The sequence below is a fragment of the Acomys minous genome (genome assembly GCF_964271855.1).
Source record: "Acomys minous genome assembly, chromosome: 9".
NCBI lineage: Eukaryota > Metazoa > Chordata > Mammalia > Rodentia > Muridae > Acomys > Acomys minous.
Window position 1 is genome coordinate 6,724,484 of NC_140490.1, and position 20,619 is coordinate 6,745,102.

The window sequence follows — 20,619 nt, forward strand, 5'->3', positions numbered from 1 at the left end:
GCTGTAGGGGTGGGGCTGCAGAAGGGAGGAGTGGGGCTGTAGGGGCGGGGCTGCAGAAGGGAGGAGTAGGGCTGTAGGGGCGGGGCTGCAGAAGGAAGGAGTAGGGCTGTAGGGGTGGGGCTGCAGAAGGAAGGAGTAGGGCTGTAGGGGTGGGGCTGCAGAAGGAAGGAGTAGGGCTGTAGGGGTGGGGCTGCAGAAGGAAGGAGTAGGGCTGTAGGGGCGGGGCTGCAGAAGGAAGGAGTAGGGCTGTAGGGGTGGGGCTGCAGAAGGAAGGAGTAGGGCTGTAGGGGCGGGGCTGCAGAAGGAAGGAGTAGGGCTGTAGGGGTGGGGCTGCAGAAGGGAGGAGTAGGGCTGTAGGGGCGGGGCTGCAGAAGGAAGGAGTAGGGCTGTAGGGGTGGGGCTGCAGAAGGAAGGAGTAGGGCTGTAGGGGCGGGGCTGCAGAAGGAAGGAGTAGGGCTGTAGGGGCGGGGCTGCAGAAGGGAGGAGTAGGGCTGTAGGGGCGGGGCTGCAGAAGGAAGGAGTAGGGCTGTAGGGGTGGGGCTGCAGAAGGAAGGAGTAGGGCTGTAGGGGCGGGGCTGCAGAAGGAAGGAGTAGGGCTGTAGGGGCGGGGCTGCAGAAGGGAGGAGTAGGGCTGTAGGGGCGGGGCTGCAGAAGGAAGGAGTAGGGCTGTAGGGGCGGGGCTGCAGAAGGGAGGAGTAGGGCTGTAGGGGCGGGGCTGCAGAAGGGAGGGGTGGGGCTGCAGAAGGGAGGAGTAGGGCTGTAGGGGCGGGGCTGCAGAAGGGAGGAGTAGGGCTGTAGGGGTGGGGCTCTGTAGCTTGGTGGTATAGAACAGCAAGGCCCTGAGTTTCATTGCTTGGCAGGCACTGCCTAAGTCATGGTCCAGCTACACCCGTAACACAGGGAATACCTGCTACAATTAAAGGTGTGCCCAAAAAGCTCACACTGGGTGTGGGTGATTTTAGAAGAATCCACAGGATGGGCACTGGCGTGCGTTCTTATTTAATTTGCACTGTGAAGGCAGCAGTAGGAAGGTCAAAAGTTCAGGTCTATCCTGAGCCAGGTAGCGCAACACTGTCTCAGGAAGAATTAGCTGGGCACAGTGGTTAACACCTTTAATCCCAGCACGTAAAGGGGAGAGGCAAAAGTTCAGGGCAGCCAGAGCTACACAGAGAAACTCTGTCTTGAAAAACAAAAACAAAAAAGGCAGAGGTAAGTAGATCTCTGAGTTTGAGGCTAACTTCATCTACATCAACAGCCAGGGCCATATAGAGAAACCCTGTCTCAAAAGAAAGATAGAGAAAAGGAAAGAAAGAAAGAAAACCCATTAGTGTCAAGATTTCCAGGCTTGAGTGGTAAAATAAAATGATAACGAATAAACTGTCAGTTTAAGTGGGACGAGTTCTGCTTTGATCTCACTGAGATGAAGGGGCAGGTGGCAGATCTGATGGAGATGTTCTTAGTGGCCTTGGGAAACATGGCGTATAATCCAGGAAACCATCCTTCCCTAGCCTTGAACCTCTTGATTCTCCTGCCTCTGCCTCCCAAGTGTTGGGACTATAGGTGTGTGCCAGCCTATCCATCTTTGTGAACTGAGTTCTGACAGACTCAAAACTTTTAAGATAATACTTTCAAAGATAGCTATCTAGTATAACCATATAACATTAACCTAAGAAGGTAGCTGTAATACATACAGACTCCAGAGCCAGGGGTGTATCTCAGTGATTGAGCACTTCCTTAGCATATATAAGGGTCTAGGTTTGGTTCCCCACACCACACAAAAACACCTGAACCAAAAAAAGTACTGATTTGAGCTGGAGAGATGGCTCATTTTTTGCTCTCGCAGAGGACCTGTGTTCAGTTGCCAGCACTCACGTGGCAATTCAAAACTGTCTGTAACTCATGTTCAGACGGTCCAGTGACCTTTTCTGGTCCCTGTGATCACTGCATACACGTGGTACACAGGCATACATGAAAGCAAAACACCCATACACATAAAATAAGAATAAATAAATCTTTCAAAAGGGAATTTCAGGATGTAGCCTGGGATTTAGATGCCAGAGGCATGGGTAGGAGACAGAACCCACTGAATTCTAATGCATTTCTTCTCCCATATAAGTCAGAATGTAAGTCCCATGAAAATTCAAGGATATTATAAAAGGAAAAATGGGAATTATATGTTATGAAGGTACCGAAAAAAGATTTCCTCAAAGGAAATGGAAAAGAGCAGATGCTGGAGAAGAAATGTCCAGCAATGCTAGACACGACTGGAGTGCCGAGGAGAAGGCTGTGTGTGCAGACTGCCTGAGCAAACAGGAGCATGTGTGGAGAGCCTGGCTCTGCTGTGCGTCTCACCCCATATGTAGTGCTGTGCTTTTTTTTTTTTCCCTTTCTTTCTTTCTTTTTTTTTTTTAAGGATTGATTTGTACAGTATTCGGCCTGCAATTGAGCTAGCATGCCAGAAGAGGGCATCAGATCTCATTATAAATGGTTGGGAGCCACTATGTGGTTGCTGGGAATTGAACTCAGGACCTCTGGAAGAGCAGCCAGTGCTCTTAACCTCTGAGCCATCTCTCCAGCCCTGCTGTGCTTTTTATCTGAGGAGACGGTTTCACTATTGTGATGGGGTAAGAGGCCAAGAAACAAGTGTTTTAAGAAAGGAGTGACCAGTTAACAGATCAACTACAACTGTTGGGACTTTAGATCAGCCGTAGAACACTTGCCCAGCATGCCCAGTCTTTAGCACTAGCAGGTGGCAGGGCGTGTGGGAGACACAGCACACAGTCCAGGAGAATATCCATGGTAGGCGTGGAACCTTTTATTGAAATGTTTAACAAATATAATTCCTACTTCTTAAAAAAAAAATAGAAAAATAAACTAAGAAGATCCATTGATCATCTGAAGATGGAAAATAGATCAGGATGGCAAGTTTTAGCCTCATTTCTTCTTCTTTTTTTTGTTAAATATTTATTATTTTTATGTATATGAGTGCTCTATCTACATGGACAGCTGCATGCCAGAAGAGGACATCAGATCCCATTATCTGATGGTTGTGAGCCACCATGTGGTTGCTGGGAATTGAACTCAGGACCTCTGGAAGAGCCTGGCTCTGCTGTGCGTCTTAACCACTGAGCCATCTCTCTAGCCCTTAGCCTCATTTCTATCATGGAAATACAAACTGAAACAAGGAGACTGGTCCTCAGAGTAAGTTCCAGGGCAGCTAGGGCTACATCAGGAAACCCCATGTCGGGGAAGGGGGAGGGGACTGTGCCGTAGTAAAAACATGGGGTCACAGATGTCCCTACCTTTTCTTCTGGCAATTTTTTTTTCTAAGAATTCTAAAGAAGTAATAAAAATAGGAAAAGCTGAAAGCAGAAAGATGTTTTCTATGACATTATATGAAAAGATTGGAAACTATTTCAAAAGCCAGCCGTAAATAAATGATTAAATAATAATGAGAAATCCATTTAATAGGCCATTAGAAGGTTATTCGTCTTGAGTTGGAGAGATGATTTGGAACTTAGGAGCACTTGCCGCTCTTCCAGAGGACTTAGTTTAGTCCCCAGCACCCACCTCTGGGCTTACAGCAGCTGATCTAAGGCCCTCCCTTTCCTGGCTTCCTCAGACAGATCTGGAACTAAGCAGCCAGTTATGAGTTGCCATGTTGGTACTGGCAACTAAACTCATGTCCTCTGCAAGAGCATCAAGTCGTCTGCTGGGCCATCTCACCAGCCCCTAAGTTTTATTTTTTAAAACAAAACATAGCTGGGGCTGGAGAGATGGCTCAGAGGTTAAGAGCACCGGCTGTTCTTCCAAAGGTCCTGAGTTAAATTCCCAGCAGCCACATGGTGGCTCAGAACCATCTAGAATGAGGTCTGGTCACCTCTTCTGGCCTGCAGGGGTACATGGGGGGGGGGGGCAGAGTACAGTATAAATAATAAATAAGTAAAATCTTTTTAAAAACATAACTATAGCTTCTTGCTCAATATATAATATGAGAAATGGAGGAAAAGCGCCAGCAGCAGAAGGCACACTGAGGTTCTTATTTGTAGCTTTGCTAAGTGATGGGAATTTTGGTAACATCAAGGTTTCTAAACATTTTTCTGTTATTGTGGCTTTTCTCCACTTTGCATACTTTTCACCTGGGCCATGCATTAATATTAATCAGCAAGTCAAATTAATTATTCTCTAATAAAAACAAGAAAACTAGTGGACAAGTTGGCACATGCCTGCACTCACAGCACTTGGAGGTAGGAAGGTCAGGAGTCATCCTGGTCATCAAAGCTATGGCGTTATCAGGGTTATCCTCGGCAACATACTGGGTTCAAGACCAAGTTCTCCAAAAAAGCCACTTGTAACTCAAAATACTAGCTTTAAAGTGCAGCATAAAATTCTATGTAACATGTAGCTTTTAAAGATATTTTTAATTGGATATGGAAAAAACCCTCGAAGAACAATAATAAGAATTTGGGGGAAGGGGGAACCCCTCAGATTTCCCGTTGGACTTTCTTACTTGGTAACATGTAGTCAACGTGAGAGACGGAGAAGACAACACAGGGCATTGGGCCCATGTGGCCTCTCTTGACATTTGAGCCGATGGCCAGAATTATGAGGGAAGCCTGTAAAAGCCCCTAGAAGGTCTTGTGCTTTCAGCATTCGGATTCTTCTAGAATCTGTCTTCCCTTCCCAGTGCTCTTTCCCCTGATTTCTTCAGTTAATTCGCCCATAGAAAGGTTCCCTTCCCTTTGCTCAGATGTTTCTGCGAGATCTTGGCTGCAGCTCGCAGTGGCTTGAGCGGATCCCATGGCTTTGAACTGGAGAACTTGTGGTCCGTTCAGGCTTCTTTGAGGGTTCCTGCGAGTGACCCAGCATCTGTGGAGATGCAAGCTCCACTTCTGAAGGCAGCACTGATAGGAACCATAAACACTCAGATCCTGTGAGGCCTCTGGGCAGCTTGGTATTTAGCTGATTTCAAGCCAGAGTGTCCACTCAAGTTTGTTTATTTTTAAATAAAAAGAAAAGAAAAAAAGCAAAGGTTTTTAGTTAAGTACTCTTTGAGTATTTGTTTTAATTGAATATGGAAAAAGAGGCCGGAAGCCTTATGTGAAGTTTTAAATATATGTACAGTTTTTAAATAGAAGTCAGGTATGGTCCTTTAAACATTTAAACAAATGCTGTGGTGTTCTGGTTGAGAAGGAGCCCAGCTGTGTGTAGCTGAGGGCAAAGCCCTGAAAACATGGGCTGAGAAACTGAAGGATGGGCACTGGGAAACAGCCTCAGAGTGGGAAAGGGTGGTTGCTTTGTCTGTAGCACAGTTTAAGAAGAACAGACCCAGGTAGGAGAAAGCTCAGAACATATTACCCACGAGGTGAGGCAGCAGCTAAAAGGTTTCCATTTGAATGCAAGGTCCGGGTAAAAGCAACAGCAGTGGCCCCTGACAACCAGCCACTGAAAATCACCAGAACCAAGGCCGGGCCTGGACTGAGTGCCTGGCCTGATTCTCGGGTTACCTTAGAGACATGTGCTCTGTTTTAGCCTAGGGAAAAGCTACCTTCAGCAAACCTGGTCAGCACAGCACGTTTTTATTAACCTGGTGTTAACTGTCAGGCTTCTGTTAAGACATTCTGGAACATACAAAGGCAGGTAAGATAATGAATGACCCTTCAAAGTATCAGTACTAGCTAAGGTAGTGACTCACACCTGGAATCCCGTTAAGTAGGAAGATAAGTAATAGGTAGACAGCTAGACAAGTGACCATGGTAGGTACACATGTAAGGTAGCGCCCTTATTTTGAGGGATAATTTTGGAAATAAAAATCTCATATTTGAGCATATCCGAAAGGCTCTAATGCACACTGGATATGGTAACACACTTAGTAGGTGAAGAAGGCGGGAGGGTCAGGAGTTCAGATCAGTTCTTGACTATATATATATATATCGGCCAAAAGTAGCCTGAGCTGCTTGAAGCCCTGCTCTAAAACAGACAAGAAGGCTTACACAAGCCCAGTGTGCTGGCACATACCTGTGATCCAACTGCACAAGGCTGAGAGGGGTTACAAGTTCAGGACCAGCCTCGAAACAGAACAGATGACTAGTGCAAAAGGAAGCCTACTATAGGTTCTTTAATTCAAATCCAAATTATGGACAATTTTACTTTTTAATGTCTTGCATATAAATTATGCATAGTGATGGGTTTCATTATGACACTTTCATACGTGTGCACATACTCCCACATACCCCATTATCCTCTGAAATACTCCTTTAAATATTAGTAGCTCCCTTCCAGAAAACATCTCTTGAAGTAGGAAGTTGGTCCCATGAGGACAAAAACCATTTCTCAGATATGTTTATTATGCCCAGGACAACCCTCTACGAGTAGTGTTGGATGTTGTTAAGTGAATGTTCAAAAGTCAAACAACAGACATATTCCAAGGGGACTTCTGTCTCCCAGTGAGCTAATTATCAAAGTCATAATTACCCTTAACCCCTGAGTCTACTCTGGTGTGCCTTCAGTGTGCTGTTTGGTCTGAATTTCACGCAGAGCCCGCGGTCTGAGCATTGAGTGGAGGCTGGGGAGTTAGCTAGGCTTTCAGCACTCTCCCTGATCACCGTACACTCAGTCACCAGCGTGCCTCTGTGTCTATTTCTAGTAGTTACAAAAAGCAGTATAACATGCAAATCTTCTGATCCAGTACGGCTATGCTGACAGGGAAAAGAATGTCAAAACTTAGCCGTAAAGAGTCGACCATCTTTTATCTAAACAGCATTCATGGCGTCATTGAGGTCAGAGTTCAGAAGGCCAGTGTTAACTAACGCTGAGAACATCCTGTAGTAGCTTCCCCTCCTTCCCTGGTAGCTGCTCATCCCATTTCAGACAGACCTAGCGTAGAGTGTGAGGGCCTTGTTAGTGTGCTGCTCCTATCAACTAAGACCTGTGATTTTGCAGCAGTCAAATGTTACACACATACATTTGTGACTGAACAAGACATACTTCCCAGAATACATTAGATTTCCTGTGTTTGTGAACCCAACAGAAGAGGTCTTCTCCAGCGGCTGGAGGAGTTGATGTGCCTGTGGTCTGTGTACTGTTTTAACCCCTCTGGTGCTAGACTCCGGGATTCCTCTTCCTCCTCCTCCTCCTCCTCCTCCTCCTCCTCCTCCTCCTCCTCCTCCTCCTCTTCTTCCCCCTCCCCCTCCTCTCCCTCCTCCTCCTCTCCTTCCTCCTCTCTCCCCTGATGCAGAGCCGAAGCTGGTGCACTAACCCGCAATGTCTCTGTGCTTCTCTTCTTACCTCCTCTTTCCCGTTCTCTTTCCCTTTTGCTGTGGTGTGTCCAGAAAAGGAAGTCGAGTTCCAGCGTGCACCTAATGGTGAGCCTTGCCTGCCCACCCATCTGCCCACTCCATGCTGCTTGCGCCCGCCTGCCAGCCATGCAGACCGTTCTGCCATGTGCGTGTGCGTCACTCATCTTCACTGCATGTCTGTGCTGTGTGGGCAGGTGTGGCCTGTCCTGCCAGGCGGGGGCCATTGCCCAAGGTCACCTAGTGACCTCAGAAAACGGGCGTTGGAAGGCGTGGTGTGGCACTCCTTGCTGTGGAGGTTGGGTGGCCTCCCACAGCCCGTTGCAAGGAGTAAAGCTGGTAGGGATTTTGGAAAAAGGCAGCAAACACAGGCAAAGACCATCACCCGGGAGATAAGGCCTGTTCTGCAGGCATGAGCGGTTGCTTCCTGGGGGCTGACGGTCAGTGGACAGTCATGTGATGAGAAGAGCTAATGGTTGTCTCTAAACTTTGTTCTCCTGTGAAAATCCAATTTTCCTGCTAGGTCCAAGGTTGTAGCCTGCCCACCCAGCCACACTGAAAGACTATAGTAAATGCATCTTTTCTCATGGGGCACGAGGCATCAAGGGAACACAGCAGCCTGGTCATTATGAAACTCTTGGGTGTTAGCTCAGCCCTCAGCAGATAAGGCCTGTCTTACCATGGAGTGCTCATCTATTGCCCACTGCAAAGGTCTTAATGTGAACATCAAGTGGACTTTGCAGGCTGGGCACCCTTCTCTGGTCAGCCCCAACCTGGAAATCAGCGTCAGTAGCTGAGGTAGGAGCACTGCCCTCCATTGCCTCAGGGTAGGAACAGAGGGCAGCAGTTGGTATGTTTTTTTGTTTTGTTTGTTTTGTTTTGTTTTAAACTAACACACAAAGACTCCTTTCCAGCCTATAGAATTCAGTAGCATCTTGTAGTACTTGATATTGACTCAAGGTTCTATGCCTCAGGCCAAGTTTGAGTATATCTCGGCCTCTGATAGTAAGCTGGGGTTCTACGGCTTAGATCTGGCCATGAGGCCTCTAGGCAAGATGTAGAAGAGTCTGGATGCATCCTGTGTGTCCTTGGAGAGGAGAAATGCATTCTGTCCATCAGCACATCTTGACTTAACGCTCTGAACAGAGGCACACTTGTCTCCATGCCTGTCGAAGGAGAGGCAATCAAGCTGCGCCTTTGTGGCTGACGCTCCGCTGGGACCCAGTGAGACTGAGCTGAGCTGCTCAGGGAATCAGAAGAGGCAGAGAGCCTTGATGTGGTTCCCTACACTGGAGATCAGCCTTCTTCCTTCCTCTCTAGCCCTCAACACTCCTCCTTGGCTGTGCCACTCTATGATGTCTTAAAAGGCAAGGAATATCCCTGGTGGTCATGTTGCCATTAGGAATATTGGCTTGCTGGGCGGCTTGTTCTTTCCTGGGAGCTCAGTGCTGGGACTGCAGCCAGACACTGCTGAGATTTGCCTGCCCTTCCCTGGAGCTCTGCCCTCACTTCCAACTGATCAAGTCTAAGATTTATCTGCTGGAAGATGACGAGCACAGTCCTGTCCCTGGGATCTGTGGCTACAATTTATACCCAAAGTTGAATCCCACCTATTTCCTCCCTGGACACCACCCTGCAGGCCAGGTGTCCTTTGCTCATGTCCTTTCTCCTCTTTTCTTACCAGGCTTCAAGCTGGTGTTTTAGGGGGGAGGGCAGCAAGGGAACCAGAGTTCCCAGTTTCTATTCTGCTTTAAGTCACCGTCTTTTCCACCTGTAATGTGAGAAGAAAATCCCGAATTTCTTTGCATCTGGTCTAGTTACATGGCACCTGGAGTAAGCGGAAATTTCCGGAGAGATGCTTTAAAACAAATCTTTGGCTAGCCCTGCAGTACGGATGCCTCGAGAGCTAGGTCTCTGGGGCTCCTCCAAATTCTCCGTCTCCAATCATCTTTCTGACCATTGCTCCCATCTGCATAGTATTACAGTTGCCGTCTCAGGCCTAGCACCTCTGGGCCAGACCAGGGGGCAAGGGAGGTCTGGGAGTCAAACCTGAGCAACGTTGGTGACTCTGGAGGAACTAAACCATCTGTTTTCTTGTCTCAGCCACAGAGCAACAACAAAAACAGTCTCGTAAGCCCAGCCCAAGAGCCCGCGCCCTTGCAGACGGCCATGGTACCTCTGACTACGGCTTCTCCGCCTCTGACCCTGGCTGCCTGCCTCCTGCCTCTTTCCCACTTGCTCTTCTTGCCTTACCTCCCTAGGACTCCTCAGCTTTTGTCATTTTCCCCCCCATAGAGCAGACTGCTCTTTGTGCTGCCCTGCAGGCCCCTTGTCCTTCATTCTCCTGCTTGGCAATGCTCCATCCTGCATGGCAGAACCACAGCTCCTGCTCCTTTCGCTGTTGGGGGAAAGAGTGGTCAGGGCTGTCAGTTAGGGCTCCCACCCCCAAGTTGGACCCCTAGTGGGTCTGCTGTGGGGGCCGGGGAGGGTAGGAGCCTGATCATTAGCTCTTAGAGGCTTCCTTGCAGCTGCCTCAGCCTCTCCTTTGCATAGTCAGGAACAGGAAAGAGGGGGACTGGGGTCCCCCACGTCTCTCTGATCCTGGAGAGCCCCTCTGGTCAGCTCTCTGGGTTCTTCAGCGGGCAGTGTGATATATCACAGAACTTCCGCTGATAGGGCTGGCTAGCTGATGAGTTGGCAAGGAAGAGACTGGGAAGAGGGGCAGGAATAACGCCTGCCACGCCTTCTACTTCCTGTGGCCCCTCTTGCTAGCTGCTGTGGTGCCATAGGGTCAGCTAGGGAAGGCAGAAGGTGGGTGAAATGGGCACGTCCCTAAGCTCAGCTTGCTGAAGGAGCACCCTAGGCCTCACTGGGAAACTTTATCTCTCTGCTTTCCCTGTGTCTCTGTCTTCTGAGGACCCCTTGATGAACACTGTTGGCAGGGCCTGACCTGTGCTCCAAATCCCACAGCCCATGGGGCTCCAATCTAGGAAGAACCCTCAGACCCAGCAAGATACAAGTACAGAGGCCTCTGTCCTCTCAGCTTCCTGAGACCCTGCCTCTTGCAAGCTGTATTTTACCAGCCAGTGCCGTCAACTAAGTCCAGGGTTTCTACCTCTCTGGGACCCTAGAGAGCCAGTCTCTTTTTTCTTGTAGGGATGGCTGGTGGGCAGGCCTCAGTGGTCATCATAGGGTCTCTAAAGGTTCTATGTAGGGGTGTGGGGATCCCTCAGGGAAGAGCTTAAGTCCCAATCAGAAGGATAATTTTTATCTTCTCTCACAGGAACCACAAACCACCGTGGTACACAATGCTACAGATGGGATCAAGGTGAGCGAGTGGCCACCAAGTCTGCTTTTTTTCTCACTCAGCAGAAAACAAGTAGACTAAGTTACTGGGGTGTGAGAGTTCTGTGGATGTTATTTGTGGGCTTGTACCCTAAGGCAGAGACGTTTGTGGAGTCCAGGCTAGAGGTAATACTTAACTCTGAGGTAAGTTTAGTGAGGGCTGGAGAGATGGCTCAGAGCTTAAAAGCACTGGATGTGCTTCCAGAGGTCCTGAATTCAATTCCCAGCAACCATATGGTGGCTCACAACTATCTGTTAAGAGATCTGGTGCCCTCTTCTGGCCTGCAGGCACACGTTCAGGCAGAACACTGTATACATAATAAATAAGTAAATCTTTTTTAAAAAGGAAGTCTATTGAGGAGGGAATGAAGGCAAAGGCTTTGGAGATAACCTGGTGGATAAAGTACTTTCTGAGCCCGAGGACTAGAGTGTGGGTCCCAGAATCCATATAAAAGCACATGGTGGTCCACCTGTCACCCCAGCATTCAGGAGAAGAAGCAGGATTAACCGAATTAGCAAGTTCAGGGTTCCGCCAGAGACCTTGCCTCAGTAAGTAAAATGGAGAGCAGCTGAGGAAAGCACAAGCCTAAGTGTCTGGCCTCCATCCATGCACTCAAACCCACACACACGTGCACGCCATACACACACACAGAGGAAAGACTAGAACCAGACCTGCAGCATTCACCTTAGTGTAACTTCCCACTCACGCTTTTTACCAACGTTACTAAATACCGTGGCTCTGCTCTATAGAGAGGACGAAACAAATGTCCACTTTGGGGAGGTTGGGAAGACCCAGTAGATAGCATACCAATAATCAAATAAGATAAAAGTCCACTTGTGATAAGTGCTCTGAAGGAAGTGGCACAGAGTAAAGAGTAAAGAGGGCCTTTAATTAAGTGGCCAGGGAATGGCCTCTCAGGAGGGGATATCTGAGCTAGAAATGAAACGTCACTTTAAAGGAGGCAGACAGGCAGGCTGCCAGGCGGAGGGCACTACAGGACTGGCCTGGGCGATGCCTGAAAGAACCAGGCAGATCTGAGCTTAGTGAGCAAGGGCCAAAGAGATGGGAGAGTCGAGTAGATGGAGAAGCAGGCGGGGTTTTCTCAGTATGAATTACTTGGAGGCGTGCAGGAAGGGTGGGTTTTTGTTTTTGTTTTTGTTTTTGTTTTTATTTGAGACAGGGTCTCCCTATGTAGCTCTGGCTGTCCTGGAACTCACTATGTAGACCAGGCTGGTCTTGAATTGCCAGCTGCTGCCTCCTGAGTACTGGTATTAGAGGTGTGTGCTGCTCCACCTGGCGTTATGGTTTACAAGTACTCCTACAGCAAAGAGAATTTACTGGTAGGTTTTTGTTTTGTTTTGTTTTGTTTTTGTTTTTTGATCGGGTGAAAAAGAAAATCTATTTGTATTTTTAACTTTATTGTGACCACATTCTAGATAAGAACTCTAAGGAGAATGCCGGACACTCTGGAGGCAGAGGCCGGCGGAGCTCTGTGAGTTCAAAGCCAGCCTGGTCTACAGAGAGTTTCAGGATAGCCAGGGCTATTAAACAGAGAAACCCTGTCTCAAACCCCCCCCCCCAAAAAAAAGAAAAAAACAAAACAAAAAACCTCTAAGGAGAAAACAAGAGTGGGCAGTCAGGAAAGCTGGAAGCTCTGGTAGTGTTTTAGGTACGAGATACTGGTAGCTTGGACAGAGTGTAGCTAGCTATGCATCTGAGGAGAAGAGGCGGGATTTTATTTTGGATTGACTAATGAGGCTATAACAGAAAGAGAAGGATGAAGGGTGATCACAGCTGTAGCATGAACGGCTGGGTGGTGCCTTTTCCTGATAGGAAAGCCTAGGACAGACACTGGGACCTGAAGAGTTGCAAGGAGCAAGGGTGGAAGCACAAGCCCGCCCCCCCCCCCCCCCCTGGTTCTCAGCACCTCTTGCAGGAACCCATTTGTTCCTGCTCCTCTGAGCTTCCAAGGGCTGATGACACACGTGTCCTCTTTGCCCACAGGGCTCTACAGAGAGTTGCAACACCACTACAGAAGACGAAGACCTCAAAGGTAGGTGCCGGCCCTTGGAGGGGAAGGGACCCCAGCCATGACCCAGGTACCGCAGCATGGATGGGGCATCTGTCTTCTCTGTCCCTGGACCTGGGATTAATGATGCCTCCTTATTCTGTAGGCAGGCTTGACCTAAAAGCTGCTTTCCATGCACTGAGATATGAGGTCCCCCATATGGTATTTGCAGACTGAGCAAAAAGGATTTCTTTTTTACCAAAATCTGGAGTAGCCAAATTAGCTGTTTCCAGTGCTGGGGCTTAGAGAGCTGTTCTGTTGTTGACGATGTGATGTCCCAGAGCAGAGGCAACTGCAGAAATAGGTACTGGCTTTCCCAAGACCAAGGTAATCCTTAGGCTCTAGAACTTAAGAGTTTTAAAGTGAGGTCAAAGGGTTGCGGTGTAGACCAGTGGTCTACACTCGCCTGGCCCAGCACCTCACCCTTCAAGATACAGAAAGGAAACACAAAGCCAACCACACAAACCCCAAGGATAACCGCAGACTGACTCTGCTCCTGAGTCCTGGCCAGGAGTGACAGAGCTAGAACTGGTCTGCTGTCTGAGGCTAGACTCAGCTGTCTTTGTAGGCCTGTGGTGACCACTAGCCTATACTTGGGGCTGGCCAGGATACCAAGAGCTATGAGGAGCATGGAGGCCAGACCAGCGGGAATCGCCTCCTGTTCTTTGGGTTAGCCTCTTGGAACTTCTGCCTGTGCTTTCGATAAGTGACCATCTGCCAGACCATCAGAAAAGACTGGATATAGGGCAGTACCATATCCTTGAATGTCTTTTATGGGCGCAGGGTCCTTATGTAGGTTGTTTGAAGTCTCCTTTGGAAGCGGCAAGCATAGGACTATGCACCTTTGTAGTGTTCCCAGCTGGCAGGCCTCTCTGGCAGAGGCAGCTGAGTGGGATGTGGTCCAGTGTCCACAGCAGCCCCAGGTGTCACCTCGCCCCGGCTCTGCAGTGCCAGTGGCTTGGGTCCTGTCCGGCTTGCGCGCTCACCTGCCTTATTCTGTTTGTTTTGGCTGCTCTGCCTTGCCCTGCCCTGCCCTGGCTGGCTAGCTGCCCCGCTCCGCACTGGGAATGGCAGCTTGGTGCCCGAAGGACGGAGCCCCCGGGACAGAACAGCCCCCTCTGCAGGCATGCAGCCCCAGCCTTCTCTCTGCTCCTCAGCCAGTAAGTGTGAGGGAGGCACATTCTGGCTTCCAACTCCCTGGCTCTTCCTGAAGCCCCCTAGGAATTCCCCCAAGAGCAGTCAGCCTAGCCCAGCTGCCTGTTAGTCAGCTTTAAGGGCAGTGTATCTGCCAGGGGCGGGGGCCTGCTTGAGGCACTAGTGCCAGGCAGAGCCCAGAGAAGAGAAGAGTGGGTGGGAAACTGCGGTGTGGAAGTGGGGATTACAGAGCCACGGGGATGTCTAGTAGGCACTGCTTTGGCAACAGCCAGGAAGAACAAGAAGTCAGGCCTGTGAGGGGGGGAGTGGTGCACTGCGACAGCCTGGGAATTGTGCTGGGGTGCTGTGCTTTCCGAGGCTCGGCCATGTTAAAAGCCGGGGCTCTGAGTGAGGCAAACCTAATTCTGAGTCTTAGCTAAGTAATCCTGGCATTCAGGAGGCTGAGGTGGAAGCTGACCGCTCTGCACTGAGGTCAAGGCCAGTCTAGCAACACAGGGAGACCATGTCTCAAAGGGAACATGAATTCCAGCTGTGTTACCTTCAAAAGTCTGTGAAGTGTCTTAGCTCTCAAGAGCTTCAGCTTCCTTATCTGCTAAGTAGGGGTCAGTGAGGGGCCCCCTCCTCAAGCACAGCATAGCTGGCAGGGTCCCTGAGGTTCGTGTTTCCGCCTGTCGCTCTGTCTGTGCTAGAGGACTGCCGTTCTGGGTTTCTTTGCCCCATGCTGTCTGTCACAGAGTTTCTAAATCCAGTCTTTCCTACCCATGGGACCCCAGTCAGGTTCTCCAGATAATTCTGATGGAACTCATAGGGAAGTGTTGAGGAGACACACCTGCTTGCCTCTCTTGAAAAAGAATAGAGCTCATTGGTCCCCCGTCCCCCCCCCCCAACCCTCTGCTTGTTCACTCAGGGCTGCCCACCTATAGTGGTCTCTGTGGAGGCCCCTCCTGGCTGCACCTTCAGCTGTGCTGTCCCCTCCCAGACACTCCCCTTGGCTGTGCTGGCCCAGCTGTATCCTGCTGGTACTGTTCTAATGCTCGCATTTGTCTGTCTTGCAGCCTCTTGCACCTGTGAGGAAAGGCTTGTGGCCTGGACCAGCCTGGGGCTCCAGTTACAGTCAGGGTTAGCCTGAACTCAGTCCAAGCTCGCCCTTACGCTAGAGACATCCCCTGCTAATAGTGGCTCTGTCTGTAAGTGAGCTCACCCTGAGAGCAGGATGTCACCATGTGCCCCTTGGGTAGGGAAGGAGGGCACCAACCTACCTGCCTCTCAGTCTTGTCTTGATTTTCCTGACAGGAGAACTGATACAGGTTTCCAGTTTTTTCCTGAAGCTTATTCAAGGGCAGTGTAGCCAGTGTCTCGTGTGAGAGGCTGTCAGAGGTATCACAGTCCCAAGATCCTTTAGTCCAGAAAAGCCCCATGGAAGAGATGAGTGGTGTATAAAGAGCCACGCCCCAGCTAGCTCCCTGTTCATCCTTTTGGAGCATCCTCTCTAGCTTAGGGTTTGCTCCCAGGCAGGTTGTCCAAGACTGAGATCTGGACCGCTGGATAAGGGCTACAAGTGCAGTAGTTCCTGCAGCCTGACTGAGCCCCTTCTGGTGAGAGGAGTGAGTGGTAGAGACAGAACAGCCATGTCTAGAGTTGCTAAGCCTGCTAAGGATGGAGCACACAGGTTCTGACTAGGGGGTCCATGACATTACAGGCTCCTCAGCTGCTAAACACAAGGCGTTTTCTGCAACCTGGTTGTTGATGGAGAAGGTGGCAAAGGCCACAGAGCCACAAGTACTGAATGGGCTTAGAAAGGTAGTCCTCAGCTCTGCAGATGCCAGAACTGGGGTGGGGAGAAGGGGGGGCCTGCTCCTCCCGCACAGGGCCTTAAAAGAGAGAGGAGAAGGAGGATATCTTTGACAAAGAGATCGCAAGGGGTCCCTGAAGGACTGAGGAGGGTCTCTTGTCCCTTGGGAAGTTGCCCAGCGGGTAAACTGGTGGATTTTTTTCCTCCCAACAGTGCGAAAACAGGAGATCATTAAGATCACAGAACAGCTGATCGAAGCCATTAACAATGGGGACTTTGAGGCCTACACGTGAGTAAAGACCCATGCCTTGAGATGTTGATTGTCGCCCAAGCCCACCTCTGTTTCCCAAGAACTGTCTGTAATCCTGCGGAAAGTGCAGGCTGGACCTTAAGCTGTGTCCTAGTCAGACCCTAAGCCCGTAGTAGGCTAGGGTACCATCCAGGTAGACTCCCCACAACCAAGCCTGCCCTGTCATCCTAACACTGGGTGAATGAGCAGAGTGGCTCTGCAGGCAAACCCTGAAAAGTGTAGTCCATAGCTACCCTGCTGTGGGACAGGCACACCTGGGGAAGAAGGCCTGACAGGCTGTGTTTTTGCCCCCCACCCCCCCCACCCCGGCCCTCTTTTCTGCAGGAAGATTTGTGACCCGGGCCTCACTTCCTTTGAGCCAGAAGCCCTTGGTAACCTCGTGGAGGGGATGGATTTCCATAAGTTTTACTTTGAGAACCGTGAGTGGGTTCGTGCTGCTGACAGACCCCTGCCCACCCCTCTCCCCTGCCTCTGTCCCCACCCACCCTGTACCCCAGTTACCCGTCTTGCCTTATGTGACCTTCCTGCTGCACTCTGCTCTGAACGCTCGCCTCCTTGTGCCCTGCTGGCTTTTAAGTGGCACTGCTCCAAGGCTGGGTACCCATTCATTTGGCGGCTCTGTGAAGGCGCTGTCGGTCATCAGCAGCAGGGGCCATTGTAGTCCTTTAAGCATCACCTCTCTCCAACATTAAGCCAAGATGATCTCAGCAAGTGATAATGAAGGTCTGTGTCTGCAGGGCTCACAGTAAAGGAAATGTAAAACGTGTAAGCAAGTAGTGCAACATCTGTGAGATCAGAAATTGTGGCGAGCATACCCTGGCCATCGAAGGAACCAAGCATCTGGATGGGGGAGCAGCTTATAGTCTTGAATATTTCCTGGAGGTCCCAGAATTGAATCCTCACACCCTCCATCTCCTCCTCCACTCTCCTAGGCCCTCGTCCTTCAGTTTTCTTTCCTCTTGGCCACTTTATGCCAGGCACCTCCTATTCTGCCCTGAGGTTTATGTTGTAGCTGTTTCCCGGGACTGACTCCCGACACGTGACTTTGCCACATCGTAGCTGTCTGCGTAATCCCTTAGCTATCTCAGTAATTCTAGTAGGCAGAGCAGTGTGTGTCCTCCTTCTCAGGGACGGCCTCCTGCAGCCTCTGTAGCCTGAAGGGAACCTGCAGGGAAGTGTCACCACATGCCAGGCGTGTGCTGATACAGCGTCCAACTCCCTGGGCGCTTCCAAACCAGAGAACGCTGGGAACCTGGGGGATCCTGAGCTGGGTGCTTTGGGGATTTCAAGCTTTGACATGCCTTTTCTTTTTAAGTCACAAATTGATTTGGAATGTATTGCTTTTATGATTTTTTTTTTCTCTCTTCAGCCTTAGTTAGGGACAAAATAAGCCTAGGATTTTTAAACATCAGCCTAACCCAAGTAGAAAAATCACAGGCTTTTATTAGAGCCACACAGTCCTGAATTTAAATATTTTATCTGATTTGAATCTTTTCCCCCCTTCTTATAGCAAAGAAAATAATATCAGTGAAAAAATATCTCTTGCATGTAAAAACCTCAGCATAATACCTAATGAAAAGAGTAGTTGCTATTATTTTTACACACAGTTATCTTTCTTTTGGGTAAAACTACTGTAATGGGAGATATTGGGGTACTTGGGGATTCTAAAAATGGCAGCTAGAACTAGAGAAAAGAAGGTGCAGCCTGGCAGCAGTGTGTGAGTGCCCAAGCCTAACGCCGACTACCTCCCTGCCCTGCCCTGTCCCCTGCAGTCCTGTCCAAGAACAGCAAGCCCATCCATACCACCATCCTAAACCCACATGTCCACGTGATCGGGGAGGACGCAGCTTGCATCGCCTATATCCGTCTCACCCAGTACATCGACGGGCAGGGTCGGCCTCGTACCAGCCAGTCAGAGGAGACCCGAGTGTGGCACCGCCGGGATGGCAAGTGGCTCAACGTCCACTACCACTGCTCAGGGGCCCCTGCCGCACCACTGCAGTGAGCTCAGCCACAGGTGCACCTGCTGGGAGAGAAGGGACTGGGCAGGGGAAAGGTGGCTCAGGACAGATGAGGTCAGGGGAAGAGGGCAGGAGGCGGCACTCTGGGAGGGGTTACGGACCATGCAGGAGTGGAGGGGGCATGGTAGAGACTGGGCAGTGTATTTTTGACAAACTTTGTTCTGTGACCAGACAGACTCTAGACTTGTTGCAATCTCCCCCTGCCAAGCCTCGGTTTCTTTAGTTATCAGAAGAGGGAGAGCGTGAAGTGTGAGGATTGAAATCTATATGTAAACCGTTGAGTAGGCACTCAAATGTGAGACACTTGTGTTTAAACATTAACCTCGCCGGCCAACCCCACCAATTCAAGCACACTTAGCCATGTGTCCTAAAATCCCAGGAACTTCTCTGTGTTCTCACTGTCCTGTTCTGTCACCACCTTCTGCTCTGTTTATAGGGGCATTAGGAGATTCCAGCTGGAGGTTGAACCTTCGAAGCCAGTGACTCTGGAGGGCCTGAGTGACAGCGGCAGTCCTGTTCGTTTGAGGTTTAAAACAATTAAATTACAAAGCGGCAGCAGCCAATGCACGCCCCTGCATGCAGCCCTCCCGCCCGCCCTTCGTGTCTGTCTCTGCTGTACCGAGGTGTTTTTTTACATTTAAGAAAAAAAAGAAAAAGATTGTTAAAAAAAAATGGAATTCATACCATGATGCGTTTTAAAACAACTGATAGCCCTTGGGCTTGCAAGAAGGCAGGAGTTTGTGTGATGCTCATCCAGGCGTGAACAGTGGGCTCACCCACCAGCTTTGAAGAGGTGAGCTTGGCCTCAGGCCCCCATGGACTCAGGGGGACCAGGCAAGGACTCTTGACAGAGCTTTGGGAGCCATGGGTGGTTGCAGCCCCAGAGGTGGCCTGATCACCCCAGGGCTAGGAGTGGACTTCTTCAGAACACGCATTGACACCTAGGTGAGATGGAAGAAAACACCATGGCTGTTGGACCTCCTTGGGAGAGAAAGCGGCACTCCCAGCCTGCCGGTGGAGGCGGCTGAGAAACAGAGGCCTCAGGACTGAAGGCCTGGACTTTCTGTACCGTTCCAGTTAGTGTAGACAGGAAGAGAATTGGTGCTGCAGAAGTGTGTCCGCTCCGAAGCCGATGAGAAGCCTCGTGTTAGTCTGACATGCACTCACTCATCCATTTCTATAGGATGCACAATGCACGTGGGCCTGATACTGAGGCCTGATTTCTGCAGGTGGGAAGGGGCAGGGGTTGCTACTTTGCTTCCTGTTGGTTTCTCTAACTTAAGGAGAGATCCAGACTTTGGCCAGGGCATCTTTTGCCGCTTTTGGCGGTTGTGTTTCTGTGCTGATCTGAACCATCTTTGTCCTGCATTTTCATGCTGGTGGTCCCCGTGCTGACCCTCATCTGGGCCTGGGCCCTCTGCCAAGTGCCCCTGTGGGATGGAGGAGTGAGGCAGTGGGATAGGAGTTGGTGGTTGTTTCTATGCACTCTGGCTGCCCTCTGGGCTGCCCCCTTCTTCCCCGTGCTGCACGTCATCTCTTTCCCCCGTTTGAGATTGAACTGACTGCTTGGGTGAGAGATGTCCTCTTTGAAGAGGCTCCTTGCTGACCAACTGAAGTAATAGACTTTCTGCTGGACAATCTGCATGGGCACCGCCCCCCCTCACCCGCATGTACCCAAATGGGGGTCCAGAGCCAAGGCTCCTACATTCATTGTCCCTCTCTGTGCTCAAGGGGTTCCATTCCAGGAAGAAAAGATCTGTACCTTAAGCAGATAACAGAAGACAGTGGAGGAGCAATTGGTCATAGTCTTGGTTCCCTCCCAACAAACAACTTCATATTATGTGCATTTGGGGGGGGAAAGGTGGGTAGGTTTCGGCTCCTTGGATGACCTTCAGGAGCTGGGAAAAGAGAACTGCAGACTTTGGAACCAGCTAAGAAGAGCGCAAACTCGTGGGTGCTGGTGCTTGGATTTAGCCAGCCTCCTCATGCACCACCTGCATGCCTCAGACCCTGGACCCTAGTCCCCTCCTGCCCTGCAGCCTGCAGCGCCAGCCCACAGATGCCTCCCCCACAGGGTTTGGTTTTGCTGGCTTGAAGACAGCAACTGGTCTTAGAGCTCATTGAGACCCATAGCTTCGTATGGCTGCTCCAGCCCCACTTCTTAGCATTCTTACTCCACTTACGGGGGCTAATGTCAGCATCTATAGACTTAATAGACTATTTAAAAACAAACCACCTTTTAAACAGGAAATGGAAGGCATTTGATGCAGAACTTTTGCATGATGACATAGAAATAATTTAAAAATAGTGTTTGTTCTGAATGTTGGTAGTCCCTTCATAGCTTTGTTACAATGAAACCTTGAAGATATTTAATAAAATAACCTTTAAACAGTCCATTGTGTTATTGCTGTTGGAGACTCGTGGCCATGGGCTTGGATTCTAGCAGCCAAACGTCTCCCCCGCGCACCCGCCACCGCCCCCCTCCTTCCCCTCCCCCCAATTCCCTTGGGGCGCAAGGAAGAAACTTCACATAAACTCAGCCTGGGTTGCTGAATCCCGGGGAGGAAGTAGGCTCTTCAGTGGTGGACTGTTCCTTAGCCCCGCCCAGCTGGGGTGGCCCCGCCCCTCGGTG

General features: G+C 50.0%; 1 protein-coding gene across 18 annotated transcripts in view; it reads left to right on the top strand.

Moving 5' to 3' along the window:
* CAMK2G (calcium/calmodulin dependent protein kinase II gamma) overlaps positions 1–20,381 on the top strand; it is a 59,579-nt gene extending 39,198 nt beyond the window's left edge. For 3 of the 18 annotated variants that reach the window (XM_084794954.1, XM_084794965.1, XM_084794958.1), the window contains 9 exons: positions 7,332–7,364; positions 9,399–9,467; positions 10,579–10,623; positions 12,646–12,694; positions 13,756–13,869; positions 15,870–15,945; positions 16,291–16,385; positions 17,739–17,983; positions 18,424–20,381. In XM_084794954.1, the coding sequence (XP_084651080.1) occupies positions 7,332–7,364; positions 9,399–9,467; positions 10,579–10,623; positions 12,646–12,694; positions 13,756–13,869; positions 15,870–15,945; positions 16,291–16,385; positions 17,739–17,971 (714 nt within the window). In that variant the 3' untranslated portion in view covers positions 17,972–17,983; positions 18,424–20,381. Of the gene's footprint in view, positions 1–7,331; positions 7,365–9,398; positions 9,468–10,578; positions 10,624–12,645; positions 12,695–13,755; positions 13,870–14,919; positions 15,127–15,869; positions 15,946–16,290; positions 16,386–17,738; positions 17,984–18,423 lie in introns of those variants that run through there. The other 15 variants (XM_084794964.1, XM_084794967.1, XM_084794966.1 and 12 more) reach the window with 8 other exon arrangements.
* Positions 20,382–20,619: the final 238 nt, after the last annotated feature.